The following is a 22,125-nucleotide window of genomic DNA, read 5'->3' as shown; positions in this document are numbered from 1 at the left end:
TATATATTGAAAGGCAAACAATCCCTCCCCTCTTCTGCCTCTAAATGCGTTCCTAGACTGCTGGCATTCAGGTTTATAGCCTAGGAAGATTCTGCACTTTTGATATGAACAGCCAGCAAAGAATATCAGAATTTGAGGAAGGTCTCTTACATCAAAGAACAAAGTACCCAAAAAGAAAAAGGGAAAAACAGCAATGCAGGGAGCAGAAGAAAAATTGGGGGGGGGGGGGAACTATCATGAATATTTTTAGAGCGTTAAGAGATGAGAAAATATAGCATATGTAAAGCAAGAACAGAAGGTTATTAAAAACGAACATTCGAAGAACAAAATAGAGCTTTCAAATATAAAACTATGACATCAAAAGTAAAACATTGACAAAAGGGCTGGAAAGAAAGTTGAAGAAATTTCACATAAAGAGGAACACAAAGACAGAAATGGATGAGGTGATAAAAATTACGAAAATCAGACAATCAGACTAGTAGGTACAATCTAACTAATAGGAGGTCTAGAAATAAAGATCAAAAGAAATAAAGTGAACCTCTGAAACTATCGCCCTGAGATAATCTTTAACCTTAAACCAAAAATATCCCCTGAAGTCTTCTTAAAACCAAACAATAGTTTGGCTTAACTAATAAAGAATGTCTGCCTTGAGCATTATGCTCTTTTAAGAACTATCTATATGGGATCAAACTATATTGGTGTATGTTTTGCTCTGTATGTTCTCAACAACAACAAAATAAAATTATATATATGTGTATACATACATACATATATATATAAAAGAAATAGACTGGAGGAAATTATTAAAAAAAAAATTAAAGAAAATTTCCCCAAACTGAGCAATCTGAATATTCAGTTGAAAATACCCACAGTGTTCAGGACAATGGATGATAAAAGGCTCTGATAACATCACAAAATATCAGAACTCTGTGAACAAAGAGAAGAGCATAGCATTTTTCTGAGAGAAAAAAAAAGGTCATATGTAAATGATTAGGAATCAAAATATCAGGTTTCTCAACAGCAACCTTGGAGATTAGAAGAGTTTGGGGAAAAAATTAGGGATAAATACATAGAAAACTGAGCAAATAAAGAAATGAAATCCTTATTAGCTACACAGAAAACAAAATCATTGTACAAAAAAGAAAATATAATCAAAGTACACTGCATGACACAGCTGTGAATATTATTTGATCAGCAATACTACTAGGTAAAAATATATGCAATCAGTATATATAATCAGACAATTTACATATTTTCTGATGGTCTAATAAAAATTATGATGTGATTATAATGGAAAGATGAGGGCAAGTGTATGTATGTGGTAACTGCCAGAAGAATGAACAAATCTGTCTAGGAAGAAGTACAGCCAGAATGCTGCTTAGAAGCAAGGATGGTGAGACAACTTCATCCACGTGCTTTGGACATCTTATCAGGAGGGACCAGTCCCTGGAGAAGGACATCACGCTTGGTAAAATAGAGGGTCAGCGAAAAAGAGGAAGACCCTCAATGAGATGGATTGACACAGTGGCTACAACAATGGGCTCAAGCATAACAAAGACTGTGGGGATGGCGCAGGATTAGGCAGTGTTTTGTTCTGTTCTGCACAGGATCGCTATGATTTGGAACGGACTCGACGGTACCTAATAACAACAACGTGTGGTAACAAGACTCTAATTCTTTCCTTTTCATAATCAGAAGTTAATAGATAACATCTACAATTGAAAAAATCAAGAAATAGCATGAATATATTATTATTGATACTGAGATGAGTAGCAGAAGAAAGAGGTGATGAAGTTGAACGTGGTTGCCTTTGGGAAAATACGATTAGCAATGAGTTGATGAAGGACATGGAATTTCCAGGTGTTTTTGTTGCTGTTAGAATCCTTATAGAATGATATGATTTTCAAACGACGAACAGGTGTACCTTAAATAAAAGTAAAAATTAAATTAAAACGGAAATAACAGCCATGCTTTTCATATCTGTGAGGGGAGTAATATTGTTTGAAATCATTCACGAAAACTCTAGATTTGGCTGGATAACCACTTGAGCTGTCAGCTTCCAAATCTAGTTGGTTTTTCCTCCCCAATCTTTTGTTTTCTAAATTAGAAAATCTTAACTCAGAATTATAGGCTGTTGGGAAGCTTTGATGGATATTTCTGGCTTTTCACATCAAACACAGACCCAGAAATTATGGAGACAGTTCTCTCTAAAGACTATTTTCAGTGTTCTATTAGAGGACGACTGCCCAGTTTAGCACAGTTAAAAGCTGGAAGGTTGAACATCTCAGCTTGGGAGGCAGCGGCTAATGGAGTCCACATCCCGTCTTTGTGGGTATTTTGTTCCGTGTTCAATTGTAGCATTTGGATGTGATTTTGAATATACCCAATGACATATCATTAGTGACTTTTCTTATGAATGAAGAAAGTCATTGGGTGTTGGGAAAAAGTCAAACTCTCAGCCACTGAGCCATTTGCACCGTCATTCAGTTTTAAGAAACCTTGATGTCTAGTCATTAAAAAGGGGTCCCCAGGTGGCACGGATAGTTAAATGCTTGGCTGTTAGCAGTTCGAACCCACCCAGAGATCTCTGGAAAGAAAGGCCTGCTTGCTGATCTGCTTTCAAAAGGTCACAGCCATGAAAACCCTATGGAGCACAGTTCTACTCTGACACATATGGGGCCACCATGAGTCAGAGGCGACTTGATTGACAATTGGATTTTTTGAATTATTAGAAAGCCTGATGTTTAGGCCCTGAAGTCAAAGATCCATACTGCTCAAAATACTGACTGTATCGCTGAGACGCAACACTTGCATTCACAGAAATGGTCATTAAAGAAGTTGCGTTTCTTATTTTACAAAAATATGGCGCACACCTTTGCTTGTTTGCCATCAGAGACATTCGGTGTGGAGGGCAGTGTCTTGTGCTCACCTTTTGTTTCTGCACAGTTTGCTCAGGAGACACATATGCTAAGTGGCCACAATCCATTTGTGTTCACAATTTTCACTGTTGCCCTCAACAGCAAATCGGGATCTGAAGGTGTATTATGGAGCCCCGGCTGTTTCTGTGAGTAAGGTCGCACTGGCATTTGGAAGCAATATCCTTCCATGTAGCAATGCCCCTCCTTGCTGTTCACATGGAGCTTTGTCAGCGCCGGCTCCAACACACCTTTTATGTCTATTTTATAGTTAACACGCCAGTGTTCCAACAAACCAGCAATCTCTCTGATTTTTTTTTTTTAAAACTAGCTTTAGGTGGAAACAACCCAAGCATTCATCAACAGATAAATGGATAAACAAAACGCAGTGTACATACAATGAAGCATTATTCAGCCATGGAGAGAAGTAACAGCCTGATACATGCTAGGAACACAGAGAAGCCTTGAAATCATCATGCTAAGTGGAAAATGCCACATATTGTATGATTCCATGTATACGGAATATCTGGAACAGGCAGACGCAATGGTGGTGGTGGGGAGTTAAAAAACAAACAGAAAAAGCAAATAAGCATAACTTGTGTAACTTTCAGAGAAAAAAATAAATAAATCAATAATAAAATTAACAAAAAGATAGCTTCAATGATAAATAGGACAAAAAGTCATTGAGTACCTTTCTTACATATTAAGTGAAAAATGCTGATAACTAATTCATTCATAGTATTGTTTAACTGGGCCCTGGTGGTGCAGTGGTTAAGTGTTTGGCTGCTAACCAAAAGGTTGGCAGTTCGAATACACAAGCTGCTCCTTGGAAATCCTATGGGGGAGTTGTACTCTGTCCTATAGGGTCACTATGAGTTGTAATCGATGGCAATGGGTTTTTGTTTGTTTATTGTTCAACTATAAAGTAAAATGTCTGCTTGCTTACCTACATAAGTAACTGATTTTAAATGCCAGTCACATAAAAATTCCAACAGTTCTGATAGAAGTTCTACTAATTGTTTTTCCTGCTTTCTTCCAAATTATAATATTTACAATTAATTTGGAAGCTAGTTTCATATTTTACCAGCAAGAGTGTAGTTGTACTTGGTTTTGCTATGAGGGTGAATGATGACTGTATAGTTTTGGTGTCCTCTCAACATTTAACATCAAATTTTGACAGTTTTGTGCTGGAAAGCCTTTCGTGTTTGGTTTAAAAATGAAGCTTATAAGCCTTATGGGAAAACAACATAGAAGCTTTGGTAGCTTTGTATCATTATTTGACAAATATATTAACCAACAGTAAACGAGGTACCAGAACAAAGGATCATTGGGCCAGTAAAATTCAACGATCAGATATTGGTTGTTGTGCTTCCTGTTTTCTCCTTTTGTGTCTGCTTTTGTGAGATAATCCACATCTGTTCCCTCGTGTCACGAGATACAGATTCCCTTTAATTTACGATGGAATCCAGGCATTACTGACATATGTGAACTTATTTCGTGTTGTGGTATTTCTGTTTCCATTTCCATGATTATTGTTATATTTCTGCAAACCACTTTTGAAATGATCCATTTTTGTGAATTAGGATATTATGCAATGTAACAGAAAGAACAACAAATGCCAATTTAGCGGGCGTAAACCCGAACTGGCAGATGATAATAAAATACTGGCTTCAAGATACACGACTCCGTGTTAAGCAATATGAACCAAGTCAGTCCTTGAAGCACCTATGCTGCTTTTAAGAACATAACAAATGAGAAATTCTGTGAAAATCAAGATTACTCTTACATTTCAGTTTTTAAATTATCTGTGAATAAAACGATAGCATTGCTTTTCCTTTTGCATCTGTCAAATGGTTTAGAGGCTATTGAGAGGCTTCCAGTCCCCAGTCACTTGTTGAGAAACACTGTAGGGCATGGAGAGAGCGGAATTGCTCTCAAAACAAAGTTAGAAAATCTTGGAGTGGCCAGGGACAATACAGAAGGAAGACAGTGAGGCAGAGAGATGGGAAAGCAACCCAAAGGGACAGTACGTGAAAGATAATTATAAGCCAATCTCATTTACCAAGACAGATCAAATGAAATGCTGGCAAACTGAATGCAGCAATGATCAAGTTGTAATGATTGCCAAATAGATTAGCATAGCTATTAATGTAATCCACCATATTAACAGATGAAAAGACTAAATGATAATCTTAATAAATACATAAATATTGATAAAACTCAACACCTATTCATGATAAAACTCTTAGCAAACCAGAAATGGAAAGAAATTTTCATAACTTGATAAAGGGTAATTACGAGAATCTCATGACCAATATCTTAATGGTGAAACGTTAGAAGCAGGTAATCCCACCAAGCCCGTGTTTGAGGAGCAATGGAAGGCAAGGGAGACAGGAATGGTAAGCACTTGTGTCCAGGAGACTGTATCAAGAATATGGCAACGGGATCAGATTCTGATGTCACTGACTACAATTTCATTTTTCCTTAAAAATATACAGCATGATCTTTGGAGCCTCAGTGGATCCCAAGGACAATTTCTCTCTTCCTTTGGACTCCCAGCAGCACAGTAAACAGCCAGTGGCTGTCACCAGTTTGCATTTCAAAATTAATTCTGAAGTCTGGCAATTTCCACAAGGCTGAGGATTTTAAGGATGCTGGGCATCATCCAATACCTGTCACATAAATTTCCAGGAATAGGACCATGTAGGTAGTTTTTTTTTTTCCTTTTTTTTTTAGGTTCTCATTTAACAATTTTTTATACAAATTGTTCTGAGACATTGGTTACAATTTTCACTATGTGTCAGCTTTCTTAGTATTTCCATTCTGTTTGTTCTGTCTCCATTGATCTAGCTTCCCTTCCCCTCCTTGCCTTCTCATCTTTGCTTTTGGGTAAATGTTGACCATTTGGTCTCATATAGTTGATTGTTTAAGGGACACATTACTCACAGTGATATTGTTTATTTTATAAGCCAATCTATTATTTGGCTAAAAGGCGACCTCCAAGAGTAGCTTCAGTGCCAGGTTCAAAGGGTATCTTAGGGCAATAGTCTAGGGGGTTCCTCTAGTCTCTATCGGTCCAGTAAGTATAGCCTTTTTTAGGAATTTGAATTTTGTTCTACATTTTTCTCCCATTCTGTCCTGGACTTTCTATTGTGTCCCTGGTCAGAATGGCCAGTAATGGTAGCTGGGCACCATCTGGTTCTAGTCTCAGTCTAAAAGAGGCCATGGTTCGTGTGGGCTATTATTCTTGTGGACTAGTTTTTTCTTTGAGTCTTCGGTTACCTTCATTCTCTTTTGCTCCAGGTAAGTACAGACCAGTAGTTGTATCTTAGATGGTCACTCGCAAGCTTTTAAGACACCACATGCTACTCACCAAACTAGGGTGTAGACTATTATCTTTATGAACTACGATGTGCCAGTTGACTAAGTTTTCCCACAAGACGATGGTCCTAAGCCTTTTAACCCAGTAAACTAACCCCTCGAGTTCTTTGGATATGCCTGGGAAGTCTTTGTAACTGTACCCCCTATGTGCTTTATTATATATATGGATATATACACAGTACACACAAGGATGTACATACATACGCTTACAGATACACCTATACATGCACATACATGTACTTGCATATGCCTTCCTATACACATATATGCATAAAATCTACCAGGCAGGTAGATTTTATCTTTTATATTTTTGCAAAGTGTGTTTATAAAGGAAACAATGTCAACAATTCACTTCAGTTAATACAAAATCTGATAAAGAATGGATTTAATAATTAGTGGAAATGGAAAATGATACAGCTTTCTTGGAAGATAATTTGACAATATCTCAGAATTAAAATTGTATTTCTCTTTGTCCCAGAAATTCCACTTCTAGGAATTCTTCCTTCACATGTACCCACATATGTGCACAAAGATATGTGTGGAAGGATACTTACTGAAGAATTAATTATGATGGCAACATGTTAGGGTTATATTGGTTAAGGTCAACATAAATGTCCATCAGGAGGACAATGGTTAAATAAATTTTGCTTCGTCATGCATGTAAAATGTATTCAGCCCATTCCTATAAAACATTTGCTGCTAGGATTTTTATTGGGATGTTATTGAATCTATAGATTAATTTGGGCAGAACTGACATTTTAACAATAGTAAGTCTTCTAATCCATTAACATGAGATATTCTTAAATTTATTTAGGTATTTAAAATTTTCTCTCAATAATGTTTTGTCATTTTTTATAGGAAAAAAAAGGACTTGCACATATTTTTTACAATAGCTCTTGGATTTATCAGTTCTACTGTTTTTCTATTTTCTAACCAATTAATTTCCTTTATAACAATTTCTTCTTTCTGTTTTCCTTTCATTTATTTTGTCATTTTTAAAATAATAAATGTTAGGTATTTAAATAATTTGTTTTCTTTTTTTTCTTGATATGAATATCTTGTGCTTCAATACTATGAATTATCCTTTGAACACAGCTTTAACTGCACTCTAGAATTCTGATCAAAGTGCTTTTTATCTTTTTTCACTAGAAATTCTGTAATTTTAGTTTGTAGCTTTTCTTTCATCCAAGAGTTTTTTAAGAGAGGCTTTTAAAATTATTAAGTGGAAAATCCTCTCTTTTTTTTTTTTCTGATTTTGTTATTATTTTCTAATTTTATTGCAATGTGATTAAAGAATGTTTTCTTTATTATTTCTACTTTTTAAAGCATATTGAGGTTTTTTTGGTAGCTTATTATTTGGTCAATTTTATGGTCATTTTAAAAGGAGCTGTATTCTCCATTTTCAGGGAATACAGTTTAAACTGTATGAGTCAGATATAATGTATTAATTATGTTATTTAGGTCACCTATGTCTTTACTATGTCATAGGCTGAAAGAAATTAAAGTCTCCTCTCCCTATAATAGGAACACTAGTGGTGCAGTGGTTAAGCGCTCAGCTGCCAACCAAAAGATTGGTGGTTTGAGCCTACCAGCTGCTCTGCAAGAGAAAGATGTGGCAATCTGCTTCCCTAAAAATTACAGCCTTAGAAACCCTATGGGGCAGTGCTACTCTGTCCTGTAGGGTTTCTATGAGTCGGAATTGACTCCATGACTATGGGTTTTTATCCCTATAATGTTTTTATCTGTTTCTCTTTACACTCTTATAATTTCTGTTTTATGAATATTGCTGCCGCATTATTTGTTGCGAAGGTATGCATTACATTTAGGGATTATTTAGCATTACCAAGTGCTATTTTTCTCCTGTTTAATGGTTTTTCATGGCTCTTGCTTTCTTTTTGTTTGCCTTTGCTTATACTTTCGCCCATTCTTTAATTTTAACCTGGCTTAGTCATTTTGAGGAGTATTCTTTTTTAAAATTCATCATAGAGTTGGATATTGATTTGTAATATTATATGACATTTTAAAAATAGATAAGGTAAATCTATTTCTATTTATTGACATGACAGACATGTATGGTCTTGGTTCTCGTATTACCTTATATTATGTATTTGTTTTAATACTTTTTGAAGTATTTTATTATGTGGTATGTTTTATTTGCTTTATTTTTGTGTACAGTTCTTCCGATATTTAGAAAAGTTTGCATTTTTGTTCTAGTGGTTACTTTAATAAGTACAAATTTATAATTAAGACAATATAACACACTGCCGTTAGTACTCTATTCCTTTAAACAATACCTCTTGTTACTATATGGTAATTCTCTTTCTCTCCTTTCCCCTCTGTTTTATCCATTATCTGTTTGTATTTAATAATATCTTTTTCATGTTTATCTTTCACTGTTAAATATAATCTTTTTTCTATTCCTTGAATATAACCTTAAATAATACTCTTTAACTTCTTGCTATTAGAGAAGCAGCAATCAATGAGCCCACTCTGCTCCCATGTGCTTTCCTTCTTCCATTACCAATTGTTGATTTGCATCACGTCACATTTCCAGGGCATATAACATTTACTTTTTTTGGCATTGTCATTCCCACATTGTTTTAGACTAACTCCATAGTTACACAAATCCAGTACTCAACATTTGTCTTTCTACTGTGGTTTCCAAAATCATCCCTTAGTTGGCCGAAATTTGTCCTCTAATAGTTTGTAGAAGGATTTGTGGGAACAATGTTAGTTGAATTCCTGTGCTTTCAAAATGTCTGCTGTCTTTCTATGAAGAAATTTTTGATATAAAATTTTGTGTTGCACTCATCTTGTGTAGCTTGTAAGTATTGCTTTCCTATATTCTGGTACCGAACACTGCTGTGGGGGAGCTAAGGCCAGCCTCGTTTTCTTTCCTCTTATAAATGAATTGATTTTTTTTTTTTTTTAACTGGCTTCCATAGAGATTTTCTTTTATCTTTAAAGTCTAATAATTTTAGTAAGATATATCTCAGTATTGACTTTTCTTTCTCAGTGTTTCCTGACCAATGGTATGCTTTTTAAATATGTAGGTTCAAGTTTACTTTCATTTTAGGAAAGTGTTCTTGAACTTTATCTTGATCTATTTGTTCCATTGCTTTGATTTTCTCATTAGGAAACTTCAATAATACACATATACTATTGGATTTTTTTTCCCTGTCTTCCATACTTCCAAAGAATTCCATGCTCTAGTCCTTTAAAACTCTGTATGTCCATCTCTTTTATTTGCTTTTCTTGTTCTTCTTCCCTATAGAGTTTATTCCACTTTCCTCAGTTTCTGTTATTCCTTTTGCTCTTAATTTTGTCTTCTCGTTTTAATGGTTTTGTTTCATCTGCTTTTGTCCTGAGCTCTTCCAGCTCATGTTTCCTCTCTTGCTGATTTGCCATCTCTTCCCTGAGTTCTTGCATTTCTTCTTTTTTGGATGTTCTTTATTAGAAATGGTGGATTTAAAAATCCAACATTGAGATTTAAAAATTCTTATGAAATAGTCCTATTTCCAACTGTTCTCTATCTACATTATTTTGACGAGTGTTCTTTGTCAAAGGGAGCCCTGGTGATGCAGTGGTTAAGAGCTTGGCCGCTCACCAAAAGATTGGTAGTTCGAATCCACCAGGCGCTCCTTGGAAACCCTATGGTACAGTTCTACTCTGTCCTATAGGGTTGCTGTGAGTCGGAATCGACTGGATGGCAACGGGTTTTTTGTGGGATTCTTTGTCAATGAGTGAGTTGTTACTGCTCCTTTCCATACATTTAACAGTATTTATGTATTGATTATCTGTCAATTGCCTTTCTCATTCTTTATCATTGAATGAGTTGGATCATCTTAGATAAGCTATTTATGAGAATATCCTATAGGACAGAGAGAGGGATCTAGGCAGAAATCTAGATGTCATAACCCCAAACCTCCCTCCTTCCTGGCTGCTAGAAAAACAAACGTCTTCCTGGAAGTACCACTCATCTGTATGGTTACTGTTTGCCCCAAATGGGGTCCAAGAGGGCTTCTCACCCAGTTCCAGCTCCAACTGTTGTGAACAAGGAGTATAGATTTTGCACTTCTTCATGAGACTGTCACCTTCAGTGAATGTACGAATGCTGCTTTTTCTAGGATGTGTGGTCCCTGAATATAACCACACCGCACACACGCCTCCTCACATACTTCTGGGGAACTTCTACCCAACATCTTGTGCCTTCGGTGGCTTCTACACATATTTTGAAATTGGCAGGTCATATCTGTCTCCCAATTTCACTGAAAATGAAGTGTTTTTATTTTTTCCCATTTCCTCGTTATGTTTGCTTGATTTCCGTGAAGAGAAGGTAGAAATGTTTATTGTAAGAAATATTTTCTACTGGAAGGCTACAAGATAAGATTTCTGCTAATCATATTTCTAATTTATAAGTGCCCTTTCTCATTTTAAGGTTGTTCCTTTTATACAGCATCCTCTTATCTCATTGATATGATATCTTCTCATCTTTCGAAGGGTATTAATAGTAATTTTTATTTCCTTTTGCTATGCATATTGTCTGTCTTTATGGTTTTGGTCTCTCTCTTACTACCTCAAATATCTGGCAATCTTTCATTCTTCGTTTGTATTCAAGAGTGAGGCAATGGACGTTCATAGGGAGTCCTACCTGTGTGTTCTCAGGAAACATCAATGATGGGCTTCCCTATAGTCTGGACCATGACTGCTTTTCCTTTGGGGAGCCTCAAATGTCAACGTCAGTAGGTCTCTCCTCTGGTGAAGTTCATAGTTTCCAGAGAAAAGTCCTCCGGTCTCCTGCCTGGTGAGCTGTCCCAGGTGTGTGTGTCCTGGGAGCAGGATGGGGTAAGGAGGCTATAAGACTCAGTGTGGAGTTGTAGACTTACGCTTAACCCTTTTGGGTTTAGTCCCTGTTTCACTAACACTTTGCTGTACCTGTTATTCTGAGGTCTCTATCCCTGGTGGCACAAACAGTTTGCATTCAGCTACTAACCGGAAGGTTGGTGGTTTGAACCCACCCAAGGCTCGTTGGAAGAAAGGCCTAGCAATCTGCTTCTGTTAGATTGCAACCAAGAAAACCTTGTGGAGCACAATTCTACTCTGAAGCACAAGAGGTCGCCATGAGTAGGAATCGGCTTGATGTCAACATTTTTGATTGTTTTTATTCTCAGGTCTAGAGTCTCACTGGTGTGATTTCTATGGAGAATTAGGTCTAGTTTTCAGTGAGGATGGGATAAGGCTGTCTTCAGGCTACAGAGAGTGGAGGGAAGGATCTGGGGGTCTATTGCTCCATTTCCAGACTTTCAACCAGTCACTCTGATTTCATCTCAGAGACTCACCTCCTCCTTTCCCAGTAGCTGCAGTACCCAGGCCCCAGGCTCTGGGGCTTGTATGGGGTAAAACGCCTGGATCCTCATTTTTACCCGCCTCTGCAGGCACTGTCGTTTAGCATCCTCTGATCTGCTAAGTCATGAACCACTCCTCCGCCCACTTTCCGTCTTCTGAGATTGTTTTGACACCTTTTGTCCTCTGTGCTTTCCTTGCTTCTTCTCTTTGTTCGTGTGTATTTATGCCGTTCTTAATACCATTCTGTCATTTTATTGGCATTTTGAGAGGCTTGGGGTAAAACATACGCAGTAATTTTCCACATTTAACCAGACTCCCCAAATAATTCTTCTGAGAGAAACTGCTGTGTATTAAAAGGTCAAAAGAAAGATGGAAGTTTTACTTGGGATATGATCTCAGCTATCTAAAATATGTATTTTTAGCTGATTGTCTTATATATCTAAGGACCATCAGCTAAAATAATTGCAGTGATTTCTCTACCTGGTTACTGTCTTCTGATGTGTTTTTCAGTATTCTTCATTTTATCCAATGATCATTTTTTAAAAGTTACTTTGTTTTTTAAGCTTTTTATTATGATATGTAACATGAATTTTAAAAAAAAGTGCATGAGACATACATTAGTTGTTGTAAAGTGAATACATGTCACAAAATAGAACACTGCCAGCACTCCACAAGCCCCTTCCCAATTACATCCTCTTTCCTCTACCCTAAAGGTTAGTACTATCCTGATTTTTATGGTACTCTTTCTTGCCTAGCTTTATTTGTATTTTTACCACTAAACATCCCTAAACAATATAGCTTAGTTTTGCTTGTTTTTGAATTTTGTAACAATGGAATCATGCATGTAATTTGGTGTCTGCCTTCTTTTGTTCAATATTATTTTCTTAGGATTCATCCTCATTGCGCATAAAAGCCAGTTGCCGTCGAGTCAACTCTGACTCATGGCGGCGCCATGTGTGTCAGAGTAGAACTGTGCTCCAGAGGGTTTTCAATGGCGGATTTTTTTGAAAGTAGATTGCCAGGCTCTTCTTCTGAGGTACCTCTGGGTGGACTCGAACCTCTAACCTTTTGGTTAGCAGCCAAGTGCATTAACTGTTTCTACCACCCACGGCCAAATTTATTGTGTGTAGCTATACTTTATTCATTTTCGTTGTTGTACATTATCCCATTTTAAGAATATAGCAGAAATATTTAGTCTATTCAGAGGTTTATGGACATTCGGGTTATTTCCAGTGTGGGGCTTTTATGAGCAATGCTCATAGACTTTCTTGTCCCCGTATCCTGGTGCCCACAAGCACACATTTCTGTTGAGTGTGTGTACCTAAGAGTGCTATTAAAGAGTCGTAGGGTATGCATATCTTCCATTTTACTATTGCCAGCTGCTTCCCAAAGACGTTGCTCAAGTCTACACTCACCACAGTGTGTGACTTTCTGTTGCTCCACATCCTGCCCCATACTCGGTATCCCCATACTTTAAAACCGTCCTCATGTGATGAGTGGATAATAATCTCTCAGTGTGATTTTAAATCACATTTTCTTGATTATGAAAAAGACTAGGAATATTTTCGTATGCTGATTGGCCATTTGGATCTCTACTTTTGTGAAGTGCTTATTCAAGATTTTTGCTCATTTTTAAATTGGTTGCTCTGGCTTTTTCTAATTGATTTGTACTCTGGTGTAAGCACTTTTTAGGTATATATGTTACAAATATCTCCTTCTACTCACTAAGCTTACTTTTTCACCCTCTGAATGTCTCCTGACAAACTCAAATTCTTAATTTTAGTGTAGTAAAAATGCATTAGTCATGTTAGTGCTTCTTGGGTCATATGTAATACATCTTCCCTAACCTGAGGTCGTGGAGATAGTACCACCTCTTTTTCCTTCTACAAGTTTTATTTCTCTATCTGTCACAAAGAAATTTAGGTCAGAATCCACCTAGAATTGATTCTTGTGTGCACTGTAAAGTTGGATGTGTAATGTAATTTTTCCATTTGGATTCCTAATTCTTTGGCATCGTTTATTGAAGACCGCCTGTTCCCTGCTGTTCTGCGGTGCCACTTTTATCACAAATTAACTGTCTGTATTGGTGTTGGTCTCTTTATGGTCTGTCTATTCTGTTCCACTGGCTCCTCTAACCTTATACCACAGCACACTGCTCCAGTTATCAGGGCTCAATAGTAAATCTTGATATCGAGCAGATCAAGTTTTCCCACCAATTTTCCTTCTCAAAAGTGTATTGGCTGTAATATATTCTCTGCATTTCCAAGTAAATTTTAGAGTCAGTTTTTCAGTTCTGTTTTTAAAGAAGTCTGTTGAGATTTTGATTGGGAATACATTAAATTTATTAGTCATTTTGGGAAGTCACTACAATATTGAGACTTTGAATCCAAGAACATAATATCTCTCCAGTAATTTTTTTTTAATTTCACTCAACATTTTTTATAATTTTCCTTGTAGAGATCTCACTCATACTTTGATAATTTTATTCACACATACTTGATGTTTTAAAAAAGTAGTTGAATTGTATTTTAAAAAACTATTTATTTACTCTTTGCTGCTAGTGTTTACACATACAGCTGATTTACATATATTACTTTGTACCCAGCTATCTTGTTATACTCTTTTACTAATTCTCATAGTTTATCTTTATATTATGTCGAATTTTTTAAACACACAATCACATTATCTGTAAATCACAACATTTTGGGTACTTCCTTTTTTATTCTTCCACCTTTTATTTCTTTTTCTTGCCTTACTACACTGACTAACTCCTTTGCAAAGTAAAATAGAACTGATGAGAACGTCTCTGTATTTTTATTTCTGACCTTATAGGGAAAGCTTTCCATGTTTCACAATTAAGTATGATGTTTGCTACTTTTATATTTAATGGGTATCCTTTATGAGAATAAAGCAAGTCCCTTCTAGTCCTGCTTTTCTAAGAGTTTTAAATCATAAACAGATATTGAACTTTAGCGAATGGTTTTTCTATATCAGTTAAGATGCCTGCAGGATTTTTCGTCTTAATCAGCTAATAGAAATAGAACATACTTTCTACTGTGGCAAGTATTACTGTTATAATCAGCACACACACGAGGAAAAAGAGAAAACCCTGTAGAGCTGCTGTGACGATACCCGAGGGTACCCCAGGTCTGAGCAGGGGTGGGGGCGTCTCTCCCAGATGGGGTGGTGCAGGACGTTTTGGGAAAAGACAATGTTATGGCTTGAATTGTGTCCCCCAAAAATGTGTGTCAACTTGGCTAGGCCATGAGTTCCAGTATTGTGTAGTTGTCCTCCATTTTGTGATCTGAGATAATTATCCTATCTGTGGTAAATCCTAACCTCTATGACGTTAATGAGACAGGATAGACGCAATTATGTTAATGAGGCAGGACTCTTTCTACAAGATTAGGTTGTGTCTTAAATCAACCTGTTTTGAAATATAAAAGAGAACTGGGCAGAGAGACAGGGGATCTCATACTACCCAGAAACAAGAGCCAAGAGAATACTGCATCCTTTGGACCTGGGATCCCTCCGCTGAGAAGCTCCTCGACAAGGAGAAGATTGATGACAAGGACCTTCCCCTGGAGCCGACAGAGAAAAAGCCTTCCTCTGGAGCTGGTGCCCTGAATTCAGACTTGTAGCCTCCTAGACTATGAGAGAATAAATCTCTGTTTTTTAAAGCTGTCTACTTGTGGTATTTCTGTTATAGCAGCACTAGATAACTAAGACAGACTCACATTCTGAAACTACAGAGGTTCCATCCGCTAACCCAGGGGAACGGAATAGCCTCAGGAATATTTAAGGTCACTATGAAGCCTAGGAACCCTGATTCCTACATAGCTTCATTCATGAGTTACTTTCCAAGTCTGCTCCAGAACCGCATGTTCTCAGTTCTGTGTCAGCTTTGCTCCTGCCTCATTCAGAGTAGGGTGTCCCGAGACTTCATTCACGTGTGCACCTCACAGGTGAGTGTGTGTTGAGGGGTGAGGAGCTCATCTGGCCAGGCCACCCCAGGCCAATTAAATCAGTCTCTCAAGGCAAGAGGAAGGGGGACCCCCAAGCATCGGTATTTTCAAAATCTCCCCAGGGATTTCAATGTGCAGTCAAGATTGAGAACCACCAATCTAGATCTGTTTGAAGCTGTAAATTGTATGTGTATTTATGGAACAAAGTCCACAGAGAAGAGGATACCCAGTCATTACAAAGTCAAGTGGGCAATAGGATTCAGCATCACCCAAACGAGGACCTGGCAGGATAAACAAGAGCAAGGCCACCCAGTGAAGGAAGAGAAAAAGAAGTCAACAAAGAGAAGAAGGCACAATAATGACAGCAAATCTACTCACTCGATTTTATCTGGAAAATCCGTTTGGGTCATGCACACACAGTTGACCAAAATAGTGACCGTAATAAATAAACTGAACCATCTGAGAGGCCCGTGTTAAGGAAAAGCTGAGAGTCACCACGTTTCCCTGGTATTCATCTATGATCACCTTGAAAATGAATGATTAAATTCACAACTCTTAGCTAGTATCAACTTTATGGTCTTGTGACATAATAACCACTAACATTTCCTGAATGCCTACACTGGACTGTGCACGTGATCCACATTATTTCTAATATAGCTATTAGATGATTGAGGAGTTTAACTGCTCAGGTGGATATTATTATCTACATGTTGGAGCTGAGAAAACAAGTTGACAAAGGTTAAATAGCATTTTCAAGGTCACACAAGTAGTCAACTATGGTTTGACTGAGTTTGTATCTCAAACTCAGAACTGTTTGCTAACAGACCCCTGAGCAAGATGGAAGGAAACAGAATCCCTTTCCCAAAATACCCTTCTGCACTGATGCCTTCATTTTACAAGACAAGATGGACTGAAATTGTATCTAGAAAATGTCTCTTTTATCCTGAAAAACAGAAAGAGTCTTTCCAGAAAGTTAAAGATAAGGGAAAGGTACAAGCTTTCATGGGGATTAGTGTAGTCAGACCATTTTCCTAACTCAGCTGAGATCAGTCACACAGAGGATGGGCTTTTGTCTCGGAATGACGGAGGCAGGTACGGGGAAGTGAGATGCTGGCTCACAGAGAACATTCCAAGTAGGATTGTCCTGGGGAACGCTGAATATCCAGTGAGGAGACTCAAGAGCAGAGGACAGGCGAAGGGATTACCAGAAGGGAAGGAGACACTGGGAACGGAGGGACACCAATGGGAAGAAATGTTGGTGGGGAAAGTCCACAGACAAACTTCTCCACTTGGACATTTTCCTGAGGCTTAGCTGAGTTCTTAATTACTTCCTAAAGAAAACCAAAGTCTGAAGATAAACTTGACCCCCAGAGAGAGGGCAGCGCTCATCTTTCACAATTCCAACCTAAATGCCTTTTACGTGCCCTGCTTTACAGGTACTTGGGAACATGTCTATTTTGAAAAGGGAAATTCTACTAATTAAGCCACATTTTCCTGTTGACTTACAATTAGTTTAAGAAATGTATTCAGATAGGGGACCATGTCAGCTTGAGGATTCAATTAAAATCATATCTCCAAATGCCACAAAATGGTACAAGTAATATAATATATTATGTGTGATGTTACTTATGAAAACAATCATAGCAAATGGGATTAGAATTATAATTTTGATGAAATATGAATAACATGACCCTGAGGATTGTATACCTTGAAGAGTATGTTTTGGGGCTGGAGCTACCAAGTTCATGAGCTTTAAATCTATAAATGCAGCTTTTCTGTCCAGCTGTGGCTCTACCAGCAATTATTTCCTCATCAAATCTCAAGATGAAAAGAATATTCACTGGTCACTTAGTTCTTCAAAGGGATTTTATTTTTCATTAGCTGTTTCTTACTTATCTAGATGTAATCCAAGCAGGAGCCATGGAGAAGATTTTGCATGTTTGCTGTTTCTCTTTATTTGTAATTTTTAGGTAATTGCATATATGTGTATTTTAAATCCCAAGTAGAGATGACGTACTGAGAGAATAAGTTACCCGAATTCATTCTTATTAACTGCTGATTTCCTCACTACAGACACTGCTGTAGACAGGAGGCAGGCTTGTCCTCTTAACCAGCTGTGTGACCTGGAATAATTCACTTAATGCCTCTGAGTCTTGGCTTCATCATCCACAAAATGGGGATGTTAATACCTGCTCTGAGGGTTTCTGTACCTACGACAGTGTTGACACTTAGGAGGTATTTAGCAAATGAGAGCCTACTATTTGATTAAATATTCTTCTATGGAATCTGAAAATTTAAACTTTAGTTAAGAAAATATAATTCCTCCTGGTCAATCTTAAAGATAAAATATGGAAAGGAAAAAACGTGACGAAACTTTATTAGCAATGTAGTTACATGCTGAGCGCACAGAGGCCCCTTGGCCAGGGCTTCCCACTCACTGAAGACTGTCCAGCAACCCAACAAGCTTCCCCAGATTGGGGAGCGAGCTCCTTTTTTTATTACAGACTTGTAAGAAGAGGCTGGCTACCATCTGTCAGGCAGCTGAGGCAAGGCTGTTTTTGCAAATCAACCGTGGGGAAGCCAGGGCTGAATTTGTCATTAGGAACTTCCAATTTGGACAGTCACCAGGGAAGATCCTTGGAAACCAAGCCAAAGTCTCTTTGTTCTACTAGTTTGACCTGCCTTGGGGAAAAAAAAAAAAAAAAAAAGAAAGAAAACCCCCAAAAGCTGAAGGCAGCGTTTTGAAGCTAGCTAAAGGAATTAATAGAATAGAGATATTTGACCAATGTGGGTCTTATCGTTACGTTCCCCAATGGCATGGACCTTGAGCTGTTGACCTTTTTAACATGCTGGTATTCCTGGGGCATCTTGTGATGCTGGCAGTGTCCCATGGCCAATGGGCCCTATTGAGACTGTCTGCCCTGCCCATCACAGGCCATTCTCTTTGCCCTCTGGGAGGTACTGCTCTTTTGCCCAAGAAGCAGCCACTGGCCAGCCTGGCTCAGACACACAGTAACAACCCATGCCTATCCTATCTGCCCAAAGACATCTTGGGGTCCCTTGCTGGTTCTTATGTTGTGAGCAGGGGTGTGGGGACAGCAGGCTACATCCTACAGTGAGAATGTTCCTGGGGACCTCAGCCAAAGCTCCCTTCATAGAAAGGACAGTTTCTAAGTTATGTCCGCATTAGCCTGAGGAGCCCAAACCTCACATGTCTGGGCTGTGTGAACACTCTTCTGTGTCTTGGGGCTGCTTTGGGGCATCGGGCGCATTAAAGGCACACTTTTTCCCAGTTAAGCGCACCGTTGCCTCAGGATTCACGTGAGGAAGGCTCTGTTGACAACCTTTAAAGAAGGTACTGGACACCCTGGACGAGGCCTGATTCTAACCTGAGGAAGAAGCGACCGTACAAAGGATATGAGTGGACAGACACTTTGATAGCCGTTCTTCTGATCGGGTGGAAAGGGCTGAACAGCCACAGCGCCCGGGTGGCACTGAACCGGGAAATGGTCCTCCCTTTGTTCAGCACCATAAATGTCTAAAACAAAACAAAACGAGCATCCTCACACCACTGTGCTTTGGAGCGTGAGCACCATCATCTCAGGCTCATGAGCAAGATGGGCTCTGGGCACCACAAGGCAACAAGAGCCACCTGGAGGTGCACAGCGCTCGGGAGATCGGGGACTGAAAGCTCTATCCCGACTGTCCTGGAAAGATCCCAGCCCTGCCAAGCTGAGCCCTCTGGGAGGGCTCTCTGGCCAGGCAGCCAGCCCTGGAGCTGGTCAGAAGCATCAGGCCCAGGGAGAGGATTCTGGAAGCAGGAAGGTGGCCTTTTGGTTGAATTTAATTCCTCTTGTGACTAGAGGACCTCCCTGGCCTTGTGATGCTTCTTCTGTTCTCCACCTCCTAGATAGACCCCTCCTCTAAAGCCCTCTCCTGCTTCCTGGAGGGCGAAGGATCTTGACAGGGGGAGGAGGGAGAAAGATATCCCAGTACCTTTTTTTTTTTTTCCTACAATCCATATTTGAGATGGCCAATTACTGCCCCTCCCAGCTCCTAAACACACATACGCCATTTTTTTCTGCTGTGTGGAACATTCAAGATGCAATACAGGCAGGGTAATTGCCGTGGAGCAGCTCTTGTTTAAACCAGTGGTTCTCAAACTTTTAATTACCGAGGACCTCAGAGAGTTTGAGTTTACGGGGGAGATATAGATACAGACATCTGCTGTTTCAGAAACTCAAACTGAAGACATTTTAAAACACAGGCACATCTGAGCACACGTTCCAGTAGCTGTAAGAGTGATGGTGTGACCCCTGTCAGTAACCTGGACCCCTGTCAACAACCTCTACTGCACATTCACTGCCCTATGTGCATATGGGAATGCCGACGAGAGAAAACCAGGGCTTCCAACCGTACCCAGCAAGCACAGGCGATGCTAATGCTGCTGGTTAGGGACCAGTTCTGAGAACCACTTGTAGAGCAGTGGTTCTCAAAATTTGCTGTATATAAGAATCACCTGGAGAGCTTGTTAAAATGTAGATTCTGATTTAGTATATCTGGGGTGGAAATGCAAATTCTCAGCAAGGGTTCAAACCTGTTCTAAGCCTGAAGAAGACAAAGGATATCTAAGTATTATTATGAAATGGTATTGAGCTTATGAACCCACTAATCCACTAAAAGGTTTTTGGGAACTCTAGGGGTCCTGGGACCACACTTTGAGGACCACTGGTTTAAATCATCCTGATTTATGTCCCCATTCCCCACCCTCCTCCAACCTCAAAATCTGTGCTCTTGAGGAGAGAGGACGGTATGCAGAGACAGCCAACACCTCTGGAGGTCCCAGGCCAGGGCTCTTCTAAGGGGACAGCTGGCTTTCCTTGGATCTGGTTTTAATGAGCCTCTATCATAAATGCCATGGAAGATGCAAAGAAGGTGTCAAAAAGGCGAGTAAGATCTTTTTTTCATTAACTGAGTTTGCAGCAGACTGCCACGTCACCCAGGGTGCAGGGACTCCCTGGGCCGGAAGGGATGGAGACTCCCTCTCCCAGAGCTGAGAGCAGCCCTTACCTGGTGTGTGCTGTAGAAGGGGTCCAGATCCTCCAGGGGCTCCCCGACCAGTTCTACCGGGAGCTCGCCATAGAACCTGGGCAGCTGGTTGCAGGCTTTCAAGTCTAGCTGGGGCCGGGGCTTCTCTTCTTCATCTTTCTGCTCCCCTTGCTTGTCTCTGGCTTTCTTTGCTGCCCGCTTTGCTGCAATTTGCTTCTCAATCTCCACCAGCGACTCCGGAGTGAAGCGACGAAAGTTGGTAGTTTCCAGAGACCCAAGGGGAAATTCCATCTTCTCATTCTTCTTCAGGAAGAATTTATACTCTTATGAGAGTGGATAAAACCACAGAGAGGTAACAGTCTGCCCATGGGTCCTCTCTCTCCAATCCCTCCCCCTTGCTTGTGAGAGTGGCTCTCCTAGCCCTAGCCTCCAGCTCCTCCCTTAACTCACCTGGGCTCTCCAGACCCCGCCTTAGCTTGCAGCACTTTCAGGGAAGGCTGTTATTCCATCACTCTCCAGGTACCTCAAGATTATGTCTTGGCTCCCATGCACTTCTAAGTCATTGCTCCTTCATCATTTTGTAGACCTGCCCTGCCCCATCCCCACAGCCAGATGGCTCATTTAGCCACATCGTCCTCTCTCACTTCTACAACCACTGAGCTCCAGGCATTCTCCCTCATTCATTGAAGACTTCCGCTCATGATCTACTTTACCCCAAGTCTCATCCTACTTTCTAATAACAACCTTTTATTTCTGGACTTTTCCCAACTATGTTTCTCCCCCTCTTTGAGCTCCTTTTGGGCCTCTAGGCTACATTCTCTTCCTCTACTAGCTCTGTCCTCTGAACTCTTCTCCACTGCCAGATCACACCCCAATGGTTCATCATTGTAAGCACTCCTTTGTTCTTGTCCTGAATCCCAAACATAAGCCAATGTAGATCAGTCTAGACCTGAACTGCTGAAGGGTCTGGAGAACGTCAATCCTGCCTGGGAATCATAGTCGGCAGTTCTTTCTCGTTTAATATTTCAAAGATTCTCCTTTTCTGATTATTCTATCTCCTCTTGCAGTAAGCCAATGACCACACTTCCTATGTCCCTCGGCTTCCTGCACCTAAACCTCTAACTTACCTGCAGCTTTCCTCTTTTTTCCTCCATCCCTCCTGTCATGGCAGGGGAGATGTCATTCCTCGTTCTGGCGAAGGCCAGTCCGTTCCTCTGCTTTGGGTCTCATCCCCTCTCTACCTCATGTAGCTCTCTCTCCTTGTATACTGGCTCCTTCCTATCTGTGCTTAGAGACACTTAAGTCTCCGTCATCTTTAAAAACTTCCTTGATATGTAGCCCCTTCAGATCTTCCCTCCTCTCTCCTGTTCTCGGCCGGGTTTCATAGAAGGTTGTTTCCACTCATTGCTCCAGTCACTCTTCACTCCTTGCCACTTGGCGTCTGCTCCCACTACCTCATTAAAATGCGT

At 39.5% G+C, this 22,125-nt stretch overlaps 1 protein-coding gene across 3 annotated transcripts in view; it reads right to left on the bottom strand.

The window, feature by feature from the left end:
* SCN10A (sodium voltage-gated channel alpha subunit 10) overlaps nt 1-20,947 on the bottom strand; it is a 109,540-nt gene extending 88,593 nt beyond the window's left edge. For all 3 annotated transcript variants that reach the window (XM_023732211.1, XM_012555813.2, XM_023732212.1), the window contains exons 1-3: nt 20,678-20,947; nt 19,018-19,145; nt 15,986-16,066 (exon numbers count right to left, since the gene is read on the bottom strand). In XM_023732211.1, coding sequence (XP_023587979.1) covers nt 15,986-16,066; nt 19,018-19,145; nt 20,678-20,947 — 479 coding nt within the window. The remainder of the gene's footprint in view (nt 1-15,985; nt 16,067-19,017; nt 19,146-20,677) is intronic.
* Nucleotides 20,948-22,125: the final 1,178 nt, after the last annotated feature.

Source organism: Trichechus manatus, unplaced genomic scaffold, assembly GCF_000243295.1.
Source record: "Trichechus manatus latirostris isolate Lorelei unplaced genomic scaffold, TriManLat1.0 scaffold00049, whole genome shotgun sequence".
Classification (NCBI taxonomy): Eukaryota; Metazoa; Chordata; class Mammalia; order Sirenia; family Trichechidae; genus Trichechus; species Trichechus manatus.
The sequence above is the reverse complement of the archived record's forward strand: the minus strand, read 5'-3'. Positions and strand labels throughout refer to the sequence as shown.